The following is a 15233-nucleotide window of genomic DNA, read 5'->3' on the forward strand; positions in this document are numbered from 1 at the left end:
TTTTTAAATCTTGTTTTAATGTGTATATTGTGGATTTTTATTTGGCTGTACACCGCCCTGAGTCCTTCGGGAGAAGGGCGGTATAAAAATTGAATAAAATAAATAAAGGGGAAAGATCTCTCAGAACAGGATATTCTAAATAGTGAAAGTCTGGAACCTATGCCTATGAGGAAGGGTATGTTTATTAAAAATACATTTGAGAGGGGAATATGACAGCATTTTAGAAATATCTGAAAAGCTATGACATAGAAAAAGGAGCTGATATATTTGATATTCCCCTAGAGAATAAGACCAGAAGAATAAAACTGCAAGAAAGGTTCTTGATAGATGTCAGGAGGAATCAGTGACTCTACAAGGCGACAGCCAATAAATTAGGCTGCCATAAGAAGTGGTGAGTTCTCCTTTACTAGAGATCTTCAGTCAATGGTTGGATAGTCATCTGCCATAGATGCTGCAGTGAGTCCTGCACCAAGGAAGTGCATAAATTAGATGAATTTCAAAATATCTTTCATCTCAAACTACTATTATGTGAAATTAATAGAGAATTTTTTATGTTTTTTAAGGGTTAGATGATAACTTATATAGGCTAGCATCTCTGGATTGCTTGCTTATCCTTAAATAAATGGAGTAAAGGGGGAAAAAATCTTTAAAAGGGCAAAAAATCCCACAGATGGGGTAACATTTATGACTGGGCTGCTTCAACCAGCTATAAAAATTGCAGTCTTAGAAGCAATACCAGAAGTAGTGTTATGCAAATTGTAAGAATATATTAATATCCAAGGTGCCTCACATGCTAATTAGCAGAATTTTCTTTTCTTTATCCATAGTAGGTATAAATCATTAATAGCCCTTCTACTTCTGCCTCCCTTAATAGGTGGCTCATTTACATACTCACCTGATAGTTCAACATTAAGCTCTAATCTTAACTTTAGCCATCTGCACATGGCTATTCTCTCCTTTGACTTAAAATATGGGAAGAAAGCACATAGATCGATATGCTTTCATTTGCTTATGCTTGCAACAAATCTTGGAACATACTTTAATTCTCAAGTGAGGTCAAAGCTTTAACAGAATCCAGAAGAGTAGTGAGACCACAACTTCTCCTGTTCCTCCTGTGAATGTTATGGCCGAACAGACTTAAATGTTACTTATCTATATCCAAAGCCCATTTTCTAAAGATCATGCTATAGTGAACTCAAATTAAAAATATAGTTTCCATTCCTGGATTTTGTTGGCTATGTACATTTTACCTTGTTCATGAATTCACACGTGATTTGCGTATCTAGGCAATTTTTTTGTAACTCTAGCCATGTAGACATATAAATCATGTCCATATAATGAGAGGCAGCCAGGCAGCAAATATTAAATATAAATCCTTCCTCCTTTCTCTGCCTTGCAACACAGGTTGCACAAGAAAAGTGAGATCTCACCCAGTCAGTCATTTCCTGAAAACGTTTTTCCCTTGCTCCCATGCCTTCTCTTGAGTTTTGCCTCCAGTAGTTGATTGAGATAAGATGGCAGTAGCTGCATAGTTCTGTCTTATCTCCCTTGTTTGCATCCCCTAGGGACAATGGCAAAGCAGATTGGTCTAGAAAAGTAGATAGCTCTGCCAGAGGGTTTGGCCTCTTCTTTCCTTCTTTTATTAATTATTTTTTTTTATTAAAGAAAGGTTTAAAGAATAAAAGCAATACAAATTTAAAAAAAGGAAATAAAGATAAAGAAAAGAAAATAATCAGTAAATGAGAAAGAAATAAAATGAAAGAGAAAGGAAATAAATAGAAAGTTATAAAGGAGTGACCAGCAGTTATAAAGCATTTATATTTTATCCCCTCTCTAAGGTTAGATTGTGGCTCCCTTCTTTCATAGCCTGCCTTTTGTAATCATCCAACTCATAAATCATAAGTTCATTTTTTTTCTATTTTCAGCAAAAAATTCATAAAGGGTTTCCAGTTATTGGCAAATGTAGTTACTGATACTTTCTCTTTCTGATCAGTGAAGCAAGAGAGCACCTCATGATCTTACTCACTGAACTTTGCCCCTAGTGATGGTACTTTGGTGTGCATAGATTAATCAAATTAATCAAAGTGACTAAATTAGTGGATTGGGAAAATACTATGGACATAGTTTACTTAAAGTTCAGTAAGGTATTTGACAAAGTAGACCACAGCCACCTCCTTGGTAAGATAGAAAAAATGTTGGATAGACAGGATCACCACAAGATGGACTTAAAACTGGCTGACCAATCACACTCAGCATGTAGTCCTCAATGGAACTAAATCTACATGGAAGGAAGCATGAAGTGGGGTAGCTCAAGGTTTTGTCTTAGCCCCAGTACTCTTCATCTTCTTCATAAATGATATGGATGAGGGGATGGAATGGGAACTCATCAAATTTGCAGATGACACTAAGCTGGGGGGAATTGCCAAATTCTTAGAAGATAGTCTGAAGACTCAGAAGGATCTTGAAAGACTTTATTATTAGGCTCTATCCAACAAGATGCACTTCAGTGATAAGAAAAGTACGGTCCTGCACCTAGGTGAGTAAAATCAAATGCACAGGTATAGAATAGGTGGTACCTGGCTCAACAGTAGTGAAAGGAATCTCTGTGTCCTGGTGGACCACCGCTAAGTATGAATCAGCGGTCTACTGCAGCTTCCAAAAAAGCCAATGCAATCCTAGGAAGCATCAACACAGGGATAGCACCAATATCACGAAAGATGATAGTGCACTTGTGAGGCTACATTTGGAATACTGTGTCACATTCTGGTTGCCACAATACAAAAAGATGCTGAGTAGGTCCTAGAAATAGTGCAGAGAAGAGCAACAAAGATGATAAGGAGTCTGGAGACTAAACTGTATGATGAACAGTTAAGGAAACTAGATATGTCTGGCCTATCAAAGAGAAGGATTAGGAGTGACGTGATAGCTGTGTTCCAGCACTTCAGAGGCTGTGACAGAGGGGATCAACCTAGCCTCCAAAGCATCTGAGGATAGGACAAGAAGTAGCAAGCTTTTCTGTAACAGCATTGCTCCCTATGCCACCCATCCAGTAAACTCGCAAGATACATTTTTCTCACCATGTACATGTATACATCCAAACTAGATTGTGTTGTTTCTCTGTGTCATGTAATATATATGGGCATATGCATAATTTTGTATTTATTTATTTATTTTGTCATGTTTATGTAGTGCATAGTAGTGACCCTTTGAGAGCTGTATGCAATGAAATTTAATTTTAATGTATGCCAATTAGTGTACACTCAAAGTGACAATAGTTAGTCTAAGTCTAAGTCTAAGAAGAAGAAGATCATCAAAGAGAGATACAACTAAGGAGAAATTTCCTAGCGCTAAAACAATTAATTAATGGAACAACTAGTCTCCAGAAGTTGTGGATGCTCCATCACTGGAGGTTTTCAATAACAGATTGGACAACCATTTGATTGGAATGGTATAGGGTCTCCTGCTTGAGCAGGGGGTTGGACTAGAAAACCTCCAAGGTCCCTTCCAAGCCTGTTATTCTATGTTATTCTCTGTATCTCCCAGTAAACAGAGGATAAGGCTTCCCACCGACAAAGTTGCTTCTTGGTTGGCCAAGCACAATTCTTCCCATTACATCCTCTAGAGAAATTAGATGCAGACAGAGTGGAGCTTTCTAGCATTGCCATGCTTCCTTGAGTTTTATTTTTCTCTCTGCAAGTGACCTCCTTTCAGACAAGCAAAGAGGCATGCACACAAGAGACAATCATCCTCTTTCCATTTCTCTTGCTGTTAAAAAGAAACTAGGCTGTAGAAAAAGAGAACGCAGATAGCACGCTCTGCTCAATGACTTGTCACTGCCACCTCTGTTTCTCCATGTTTTTCTGTGTAAAGGATTGGTCATAGCAAGAACTGATATTTTATTCTCCCATTTCCTTCTGGGCAACAGCACGTAGGGATTCACCTCAGTGTATCAAATCTACCATAGTGTGCCATTGTGAGTGAGCACAAGTAACCCACAAAGAAGTATCTTCCTCTATGTGGTCAGTCTGTCCTTCTACCATAAGGACTAAGTAGATGATGGTTACAATATTTCTAATTGCACACTTGCCTTCTGCCAGAATAGTCAACACAATGTTTTTTGCCCAAGATAAGGGACAAGCTTTTGATTCCTATCATACCACTGTGTGCTGGTTCAACCCTACTCAACTCTACTGAGAGTATCATTGGAGGTATTTATGTGTAGCAGGCTAGTTTAAAGGGTGAATAGGCCACCAAGAGCATTCAACAACTACTACAGTACTCCCCTCAAGGCTCCCTGGCATATTCTGCTTCTGTCAATCACTCTGTGCTAGCCTGCAGCATTTTATCTACTTATGTATAATACTGATTTTGAGGAAATGAAGGTATATTTTTTTCATCTCTCCTTCTGGGTTTCTTTGGAATTTCAGAAAAAATGAAAATTTTTCTCCCATCTGCAAAGAGCTACTCATCTGTGCTCTGAACAGCAAAGTCAATATTTTTGTAACCAATATTTTTGCTGCTTAAAATGAAAAAAAATCAGAGCTCACAAGTCTTGTCTGCAATTATGTTTCCAATAGCAGTAGGAGAAATATAATTAAGATGTATAGCTTTTCTAAATGATAGGGATTGTCTGAATGGGTTAAACTAGTAACATACTAATTAATGTAATTTAAGAAGAAAACAGAGCATGTTTGTGTATATGTATATGTGTGTGTGTGTATATACACATATCCATTTAAATTAACTCCGCTGCCAAAGCATTTGCAATTACACTGGGGGCAGATTTTATTTTAATTTATGATTAATGTAATTTTGCAAGCATCCATAGATTGAAAGTATTTGTGTACTTTTTACATTAAAACTTAACAAATTAATTTTCAGCATGTCGTTGAAGACACTAGCATTTCTGTTTCTAACTGGTTTATTATAAAAGCCTTGTCTCTGCTTCATATATTGTAATATGAAAGGGTGTTATTTTTTGGGGGATAAATATTCTGGTTATTTGGCTTTTGTCTTAGCTGCCTTTCTCTTTAAACAATGCTTTCATTAGGTTAAGACATTTCTAAGTTATTCTAATAATCCTAATAATAGATTTTAACCTTGTTTTTACAGGTGACCAGTAACTGTTTTAGCATAAGCAATGGAGAACTGCAAGATGTTGGTGTTGGACTGTATCCCAGGTACAGTGGACAAGCATTACTGTTGTGGTTCTAGTAGTACCAATCTTTCTGTCTCTGTCTCTGTCTCTGTCTCTGTCTCTGTCTCTCTCTGTCTCTGTCTCTCTCTCACACACACACACACACACACCTCTCTCTCTCTCTCTCTTCCTCTTCCTCTTTCTCTTCAGCTCAGCAGCTGAAATATCAGATTCCACAAATACATTAAGAAGTTTAACTAATATAAAACAAAATGTGTGGCACTATAGTCTCTGAATTCACAGCATGTAGTGGAAATAGGGCTATGATAAGTTTGAGAGTAGATTCCGTATGTCAAATGAGGCAGAATTGCATGAAAGAAGCGTGCAAATCCTGAGCAGAAGAGAGCTGAGGCCAAGATAGAAAATACAGCAAAAATATAGTTGGTTAACTCAGTGAAAACCCCAACCTTCATTTTGTTCTTGCGACTTTGGCTGATTTGGGTTTTATATTACCATCCAGCTCTTCTGTCAATGAATGAGAAAAGCTTTTCACCAGAGACTGCCAAGGTTGCCTTTGACTGGCATGATCAGGTTGCAGTCTAAAATCTCTAATTTAATGATATTAATTACAATTAATAAAATTACTCCCCACATTTTTAATATTTTCTTCCTTTACATTAGAAATTACAAATTCATGGCAAATTTTGGAAAGGCAATCAAGTCTATACACTTTCCTTTGATTTTGACTTTCAATTGCCTCTTTCTTCTGCAGTAGTTTATTTCTGTTCAATCATGCCCAGTTCTTGGCAACCACCTGGACAAGTCCATGGAGTTTTCTCGGCAATATTTTTTAGAAGTGATTTTCCATTGTCTCCTTCCTAAGGCTGAAAGAAAATAACTGGCCCAAGTCACCCACCTGGCTTTGTACCCAAGATCGGACTAGAACTCACAGTCTTCTGGTTTCTAGCCTGGTGTCTTAATCCCTAAACCAAACTGGCTCTCTTTGCAGTATTAAAAAGCATATTTTCCCCTCCGTTTAGCTGCATTTACAGATTTCCAGGAAGCATGGCTACAGCTCATTCAGCAGAGCTTTATAAATGTTTAGCAGTTATAAAGAGTTCTGGATGAAGAAGCCAGGCTGTCTACTCATGCTCTGTTGAGCTTCTGCTCATAGATAACAAGAAGAGTCCAGTAGATGTTTCTTTTTGTCATGCTCCTGTAGTAATAGGAGGCAGCAACAGGTTTCTCTGCTTTTTGGAAAGACTTCAGGATAGCCCGAACCAAAAAGGGTTGCAGACAGGGGCCTATTGGCTAAAACTAGGAATAAAAGCAGCAGCAATGTAAGGAAGGATCCACATATATGGAGAAAGGAAGAGGGTGTTGTGTCTCGTCCGCTCTCACCTCAGCCGGGGTCTTCTTATCTGCTTCCGAACACGGAGGAATGTTCTAGTATGCCTCCCGGCCCCAGCCCTGGCTCCATACCCAGACAGGCTGAAGAAGAAGAAATACCTCCAGCCCCAGCCCTGGCTCCATGCCCAGACAGGCTGAAGAAGAAGAAATACCTCCAGCCCCCAGCTCTGGCTCCATGCCCAGGCAAACGGAGCAACTAGACCCCTCCCCCTCCTCCACAGCATGTGAGCCTGAGGAAGGTCTATTACCAACAGCTGCTGACTGGAGTGACCCTCGCGTCAGAAGACTTGATAGGCGGAGGCAACAGAAGAAAGGGAGGGGGCAGGCCTGGATAAGTGTGAGTCATGGAGCCACACCCCATGGCCTATATAAAGGATCTGCTTTCTGGCATTCTCTGAGTCAGGCAAAGTCTAAACATATCTTGCTGAAGTCACTTTCTGGTCTCCTGCCTGCCCTGAGGACTTTGCTAGGACTTTGGCAGAGCTGCAGAGGCACACCTGATTCGGATTTCCCTGACCCGGCCTTCAGCGGAGGAGTGGGACACGACAGAGGGTTCAAAATGAAGCACCTGGCAAATAAAAGAGATTATCTGGGGGAATCACTCTGATGAATAAAAATTGAACACTTCCCTTCTACCTTGTATTCTGCAACAGCAATATTCTGGCCTGTGAGGTTCTAGAAACTGTAATTTTCCAGGAGGCCCGAGTTCTTCTAATAAATGTTACATGTCCTGGAATGCATTTTCCCAGAATCCCTTAGGGTTTATTATGCTGCTGATCGACCTTTGTCTGGATTTCCTCAAAATCACTGCCGACAGTTGAAAATGAACGGGGCGACAAATGGCTTCGAGTGGAGGCAGTAAAACCCTGATAGTCTTATGATGATATCAGGACAATGGGAAAAATTAAATTTTTGAATTGCACTCAGAGAAAGAAAGGGGGGAAAAAACTATTCTCTCATTTACGTTTTTCCCTTCAGGCATTTTAGAATTCAGATCCAGATTTTAAAGAGCATTTCAATATTCATGATCAAACAGCTAGTTTTACTATTCTTGTTTTACTATTCTTTTTATTTACTTATATAACCAATTTCTATAGCTGCTCATCTCAGTCAATGTCTGTGGCCAACTTTCAATTGTAAAAATAAAAAAAATGAGGTGTCCTTGATGCTCTCTGAGTTTGGTTGTTTTCTTGCAGCGGTTTCATTACCCAAGCTACCGTATTTTTTGGAGTATAAGACGCTCTGGACTATAAGATGCACCTACCTTTTTTGAGGACGAAAACAAGATATATACTAGTGCATGGATATGGGAAATAATATGAAATTTTACCAGTTTGGAACTGTTTTAAGTTTTTTTCTTTGCATAGATTGGTATTGTAATCAGAATCAGTAAGTTGTTCAGCCGGCAATCTGTTAGATTTAAAGCTTTTTTCCCCCTCTCTTTATTTTCCTTCAGGTAACATTTTAATTAAGTTAGTGAAATGCTTTTTAAATTCCAGCTAGTTGTTGATTCTAGATATAAATTTTACAACAAAAGGACACAAAAAATAAAATAAGACCACAAAACCTCTGCCTCTGCCTCCCTGTTTGCCTTGTTGCAGCAAGCAACCTGCTTTAGTTTCATTTTCATTTTCAGCACAAGAAAAATAAATCTGCCTCCCAGCAATTTGCCTGCTTGCAGCAAACAGTGGAAGCCCTTGTGGCAATAGGCAATGGCAATCCCTGCAGCCTGGAACAGCTGAGGGTCAGGAGGCCGATCCAACCGACAATCAACTACTTGTGCTAATCAGGCTGTGCTGAAACTGAAATGGGCTGTTTTGCTGTTTGTTGCTTGCTGCAAGGACGTAAATTGCTGGGAGGCAGAAGCCAAAGGGTGGGGGCCGGTGGGTGGGTGGGGCTACATTCGGAGTATAATACGCACCTGAATTTTCACCCTCTTTTTTGGGGGGGAGTGCATCTTATACTCTGAAAAATATGGTAGGTAACATCATCCTTACTAGTCAGGAGTGGGGTTTTGTTCACATGTTATATTCTAGTGCTCTGCCCTGTCTTTGTTGGTGGGAGTGGTCTTGTTGATTCTTTGGTTCAGCTGTTTATTGTTAGCTTTGTCAGTTCCTTGATTGGGATATTGTTTGTTTCTTAATTGTTGGTCTAATGTTAATGTTGGTGTTAATCCCTGCTTATCTGGGTGTTGATTGATGGCAAGGTATTCTGGTACTTTTGGTTTGTTGATTGTTTCTTTTGAATGGTGTGTAGAAGTTATTTATGTCTATGTGCCTGTTGTTAGCCAGTTTGTCAAAATACCAGGCTTCCAGGAATTCTCTTGCATTTTTGAACTTGGCTTGATCTAGGATAGTCACAGTTTCCCAGTTGAAACCACAGTTCAGCCTGTCAATGTGCTGTGAAATTAAGAAGTTTCCATCATGTCTTCTGACAGCTAGTTGATGTTCATGGATGTGCTGCTAATCTTCTGTCTGTTTGTCCTACATAGTTTTGCAGTCCTTACACCAGGGGTGTCAAACTCACCTCATCATGACAGCGTCACGTGACGTATTGGGACTTTTTTCCCCTTTGCTAAACCAGGCATGGATGTGGCCAGCACATGACGCATCCAGGCCAAGGGCCGGGAGTTTGACAGCCCTGCCTTAAACTCTTTGTTGTAGAGGTCTATCCATATGTTATGAAATTAAGGAGTTTTCATCTATAAACATAAGGCATCAAGCCCATTCTAACCCATAGAATGAACAAAAAACCTACAATGATTTGTGGCTTATATTTTATGATGGAGATAATTGGAATTCTTTCTTAACAACTTCTATAGTTTATTTATATTTAAAATGTAGTTAAATTTATTGAAATTTAAATTTTATTTAATAAGAGACCTGCATGTAGAGATCTCTATGCATTTGTTGTGATAATTTTATTGTGCTTCTTTTATGCTTTTCTTTATTGTTATCCACTCAGAATCACTAACTTAAGTTGGGCAACGTCATAAACCAATCAATCTTTGAGTCCCTCCCTATGCAATTTCTAATATCAACCCGAGAGATACTAAGCTAGATAGATTTGTAGAATAAATACTTTCCACTATATCTATTTCTTACCTGGATTTTGTTTTTCTTCATTAGCATGTCCTTGTTGAACAACAGTTGTGATCCTAATTGTGTGGTCATCTTTGAGGGTCCTCAACTACACCTTCGGTCCATTCAGGAAATGCAATTGGGAGAAGAGGTAATTAATTTGTTTCTTCTTCCATCCCAGAAGCCTGCAGATTGAATATCTTGATAAAATCTTGATGTTATTTCTATTTCATAACTTTCAGGAAGAACATAACAAAATAAATCTTTTCTTTGAATAGTATGGTCCCCTCATCATTGCAGTGCTGCTTATAAACAAAACCAAAAAAAACCTACATGTGGGTGGAATTCAACATGCAATAAATCACTACAACTGTAAGCATTTGTCAGACTAAAGCCATGTTGAAGCAGTAAACCTTTCCTGCAAGGAACGTATGAGGCAAAAGTTGTTGTCTCGAACTTTTATTTAAAAAGTATTACCCTTCTAACTGACTTGTGTTTTTGTCAGAGAATTCTTTACACCATTTTCTTTTCCTTTTTTTAAGATGGCCATATTGAATGATCTGAATTTATGAACAAAATATAATATGGTGTCTGTTTCTCTCCCTCTGTGTGTGTGTGAGTGTTATCTGACAGCCTGTTTCTAATTAAGAGGCTCCTTAAATTTCAAATCTAATCCAAATTACACCGAAACAATTATACCACCTTAGTCCAGCAGCAGCATAAAACTTCATTTTTTTCCCCTGGCTTTTTTTCTATATTCCTCTCTAGTGTTAGCTTTGGCAAGAGGGAAAAGAGGCAAAGAATGTAATGTAGGGACAGAAAACATTGGTTACTGGGAGATAGGATTAAATTTACAGGTAATTTTGCTGATTTTATAGTTCTGCAGTTCTGTTCATTTCAGAAAGCAGCTTATCGGAATCTCTTGATGTGCTGGATTACAGTTCCTATAGCAGGTAGAGGAAGACTGGTATATCGGCATTTTTAGCTTATACTGTTCATATATATATATATATATATATATATATGGCTAAAAATAATTAGATTATACTGTAAAGCTTGAGAATTTCAAAGCTAACAGCAAAGAATTAAAACCTATTAAATAAATCTTGTCACATTTCATACCTTTAAATGAATAGTCCCTTTGAATCATCAGAGCTGATAGCCTCATATAAGAAGTTCACCACCAAAGCACTTATCATTAACCCTTTTCTAACAGGTGCCATCATTAAAACAAACCCATAAGACCTAAAGCAGACCCAGGGAGCCTTATATTTTATGAAATTGAACCTTATTAGCACTGCAAATAAACTTTCAAATTCCTAGTCTTCTCAAGAAATGGACCTCACAATAGAAATATTTATGAAGGATGACAGCAGTTGGTTTCCTAAATTGTAAGCACACAATCAAGAACTTTAATCAGGATTTATTCACCTATAACAGAATGGGCAAGCTGTGACCTGAGAAGCATTTGGCCTTCAGCTTAATTAGAGAAGATTTTTCTCATAATATATTCAGTCCTCTGGCAAAAGTAATCTATAGGGGATTTAGGGGATTTAGTAATCTCCTAAACTCGACTGAAGATGTTACCTAGCCCGGTAACGAAATGCTTGGAAGCCAGCCCACAATCTCAGAGTACGAACCTCCATGCTCAAAGTAATCTATTTTGCCATCAGCAACTAATTGAATAAAGAGTGGTAAATATAAAGAAGGTGCTTTGGAGAAAGGGAGAGAGAAATGATCAGTTTACCTCTGGCTCTACTCAGCAGTAGCTATTCCATGTTCAATATGTGGCTCCAATAATTCATTTTCAGAGATTGTTGACAGCCCATTCTGATCTAGAGTGTTATGATGGGTAGTCACAAATCACTAGTTTTAGGTAAAGTTTCATTCAAATGTTGTACTTTATTTTTTTTTAAAAATTTATTTAATTTTGTCATAACAATATACACAAGTATAACACAAAAGATTATATAATATATAAACATATATATGAGGAGAAACAAGGAAGTTTAAGCATATATATGTGTATGTATATATATATGGAAAGAAACAATAGGACAGGATCTTGCACCATCCAGTTATGAGATGGGCAGTGCTGTAAAAATATTCATTTTTCATTGGCACCTACCAAATATATAGAATAATCAGAATACATACATACTTACAAACACTCTAAATTTTGCATTTTTCAGAATTCTACAATGTTATTCACAACTAAATGTGCACAACCTTTTATTAACCTTTATCACAGTTTGAGGTTAAACATGAAGGAAGTAAAAATTCTCAATATCCTTACAGATGCACCAGAAGAGGAAAAGTGAAATAAGTTTATAAGATTCAAGATGCATTATCTACTATAATAATGGACCAAGTATAAACTAAAGATAAGCACTGAGTTTGCAACTCATTTTGTGCTTACAGCTCATTAGTAGTATAGGTTGTAGGCTTATCTTTTCAGAGGTTTTACCAGTATATAAGGAACAAAAAGGTAAAGGCCAGCATGAAGTGGAGTTTAATGTATGGCTAAAGGAATGGTGTAAAAGGGAAGGCTTTGGCTTTATTAGTCATGATGTCTGCAACTGGTCCAATGAAAAACTTTACAAAAGAGATGGATTGCATCCATCAAAGAAAGGGACTGAGTTACTTAGCAATACATTCACAGATTTTCTAGATAAACATTTAACAGTGAATTAACACTGTTACAGTGGGGACAGAGTGAATTAACACTGAACAGTGGGGACAGAGAATTAATTGAGATAGAAAATTTCTGTCCCCAGCAATCCAAAATTAATAGGGTTATCAGTGCGTGTAACATACATGTCTGCGTGGGTAAGATTATCAGCCCTGCTATCAAACAAAACCAAGCATTTAAGTGCCATACCATATGCACTAGTTAAACAGGTGGCAAGAAAGTAGGGGCAGTCAGGCATAACACAGGTTATGTAGACAGTAAACACAAGGTCAATCAAAATGGACTCAAATGTCTATACACCAATGCACAGAGTATGAGGAATAAACAGGGTGAATTAGAAATTCAAGTAAATGAGGGCAGATATGATATTGTTGCCATTATGGAAACTTGGTGGGATGAAACCGACAAATGGAACATACAGCTAGAGGGATATAAATTATTTAAAAGAAATAGACCAAATAAAAGAGGAGGTGGAGTTGTACTATATATAAGAAATAACTACATCTCTGCAGAAATAGAGAACAACAATGATGAAAATTATCTTGAATGCATTTGGGTCAATATTAAAGTGGGGGGGGGAATGATATTGCCATAGGTCTATACTATAGGCCACCCAACCAAACAGAGGAAGTAGATGAACTTTTTGCTAGTCGGCTAACTAAGGTATGTAGGAAGCACATCACAGTAGTAATGGGGGATTTTAACTACCCTGATATCAACTGGGAGACAAACTCTGCACCAAGTGGAAGATCCAACAGGTTTCTAACAAACCTAGCAGACAACTTCGTTTCCCAAAAAGTAGAGAAGGGAACAAGGGGATCAGCCATATTGGACTTAATTCTCACTAACAGAGATGAAATGATAGAAGGTGTTGAAGTACAGGAACCTTGGGGGCGAGTGATCACGCAATACTGGAATTCAACATTATTCAAACACAAGTAGTAGAACAAATCAAACTAGAGTCTTGGACTTTAAGAGAGCTAATTTCAATAAACTTAGAGACTGCTTGAGAAGGATTCCATGGATGAGAATCCTCAAGGGAAAAACGACTCAAGAAGCTTGGGAAATTTTGAAAAGTGAGATTATAAAAGCCCAGTCTAGCACAATACCAATGAAGAAGAAAAATAATAGATCTCAAAAGAAACCAGCATGGATGCATAAAGAACTATCTGACAAATTGAAAGACAAAAAGGACAAATATAAAAAGTGGAAAGAGGGGCAAATAACTAAGGCAGAATATCAGCAAATAGCCCGAGCCTATAAAGATGAAGTGAGGAAAGCTAAGGCTCACAATGAACAAAGGCTAGCGACAAAAGTAAAAAATAACAAAAAAAGCTTCTTCCAACATGTTAAAAACAAGAAAAAAGTCAAGGAAACAATTGGCCCATTGCTGGGAGAAAGTGGCAAGAAGATGACAAGCAACAGGGAGAAAGCAGATCTACTTAACTCATTTTTTGCATCTGTCTTTACACAAAAGGAAAAAACAATCCAACCTATCAAAAACAGCACCACAAAAAATAGATTAGGAACACAAGTTAAAATAGGGGAAAAAATGGTAAGTGAACACCTGTCTACCCTAGACAAGTTCAAATCACCAGGACCGGATGGATTACACCCCAAGGTTCTGAAGGAACTGGCAAACGAGTTCTCAGAACCACTGAACTATATCTTTCAAAGATCCTGGAGCACGAGGGAGCTGCCAGAGGACTGGAAAAGAGCTGATGTAGTTCCCATCTTCAAAAAAGGAAAAAAAACAGATCCAGGAAACTACAGACCTATCAGCCTGACCTCAATACCAGGGAAGATTCTGGAAAAGATAATCAAGCAACGAATCATTGAACACCTAGAAGCAAACAAAGTAATAACCAAAAGCCAACATGGGTTTGTCAAAAACAGATCATGCCAGACTAATTTCATTGCATTCTTTGACAAAATGACAAATTAGTGGACCAGAAGAATGCTGTCGATATAATTTACTTGGACTTCAGTAAAGCATTTGATAAAGTAGACCATAACCTACTACTAGATAAAATAGAAAAATGTGGGTTAGACAGCACCACCACCAGATGGATTCGTAACTGGCTGACCAATCGCACTCAACGTGTAGTCCTCAATGGAACTACATTCACATGGAGGGAAGTATGCAGTGGAGTACCCCAAGGCTTTGTTTTAGGCCCAGTACTCTTCAACATCTTCATCAATGACTTGGACAAGGATATATATGGGGAATCATCAAATTTGCAGATGACACCAAGCTGGCAGGAATAGCCAACACTCCAGAAGATAGGCTCAAGATACAGAAGGATCTTGACAGACTTGAACATTGGGCGCTAACTAACAAAATGAAATTCAACAGTGAAAAAAGTAAGGTTCTACATTTAGGCCAAAAAAACAAAATGCACAGCTACCGTATATGTGGTTCCTTGCTCAATAGTAGTAACTGTGAGAGGGATCTTGGAGTTCTAGTGGACAACCATTTAGATATGAGCCAGCAGTGTGCAGCAGCTGCCAAAAAAGCCAACACAGTTCTGGGCTGCATAAACAGAGGGATAGAATCAAGATCACGTGAAGTGTTAATACCACTTTATAATGCCTTGGTAAGGCCACACCTGGAATACTGCATTCAGTTTTGGTTGCCACAATGTAAAAAAGATATTGAGACTCTAGAAAGAGTGCAGAGAAGAGCAACAAAGATGATTAGGGGACTGGAGACTCAAACATATGAAGAACGGTTGCAGGAACTGGGTATGTCTAGTTTAATGAAAAGAAGGACTAGGGAAGACATGATAGCAGTGTTCCAATATCTCAGGGGCTGCCACAAAGAAGAGGGAGTCAAGCTATTCTCCAAAGCACCTGAGGGTAGAACAAGAAGCAATGGGTGGAAACTAATCAAGGAGAGAAGCAACTTAGAACT

The 15233-nt window shown here is 38.2% G+C and overlaps 1 protein-coding gene across 2 annotated transcripts in view; it reads left to right on the forward strand.

Annotated features, from left to right (window-relative positions):
• The window catches only part of SMYD3 (SET and MYND domain containing 3), a 352490-nt gene that overhangs the window by 264176 nt on the left and 73081 nt on the right, over positions 1-15233 (forward strand). For both annotated transcript variants that reach the window (XM_058165279.1, XM_058165289.1), the window contains exons 6-7: positions 5113-5180; positions 9676-9778. In XM_058165279.1, the coding sequence (XP_058021262.1) occupies positions 5113-5180; positions 9676-9778 (171 nt within the window). The remainder of the gene's footprint in view (positions 1-5112; positions 5181-9675; positions 9779-15233) is intronic.

Source organism: Ahaetulla prasina, chromosome 1 (assembly GCF_028640845.1).
Source record: "Ahaetulla prasina isolate Xishuangbanna chromosome 1, ASM2864084v1, whole genome shotgun sequence".
NCBI classification, from domain to species: Eukaryota; Metazoa; Chordata; class Lepidosauria; order Squamata; family Colubridae; genus Ahaetulla; species Ahaetulla prasina.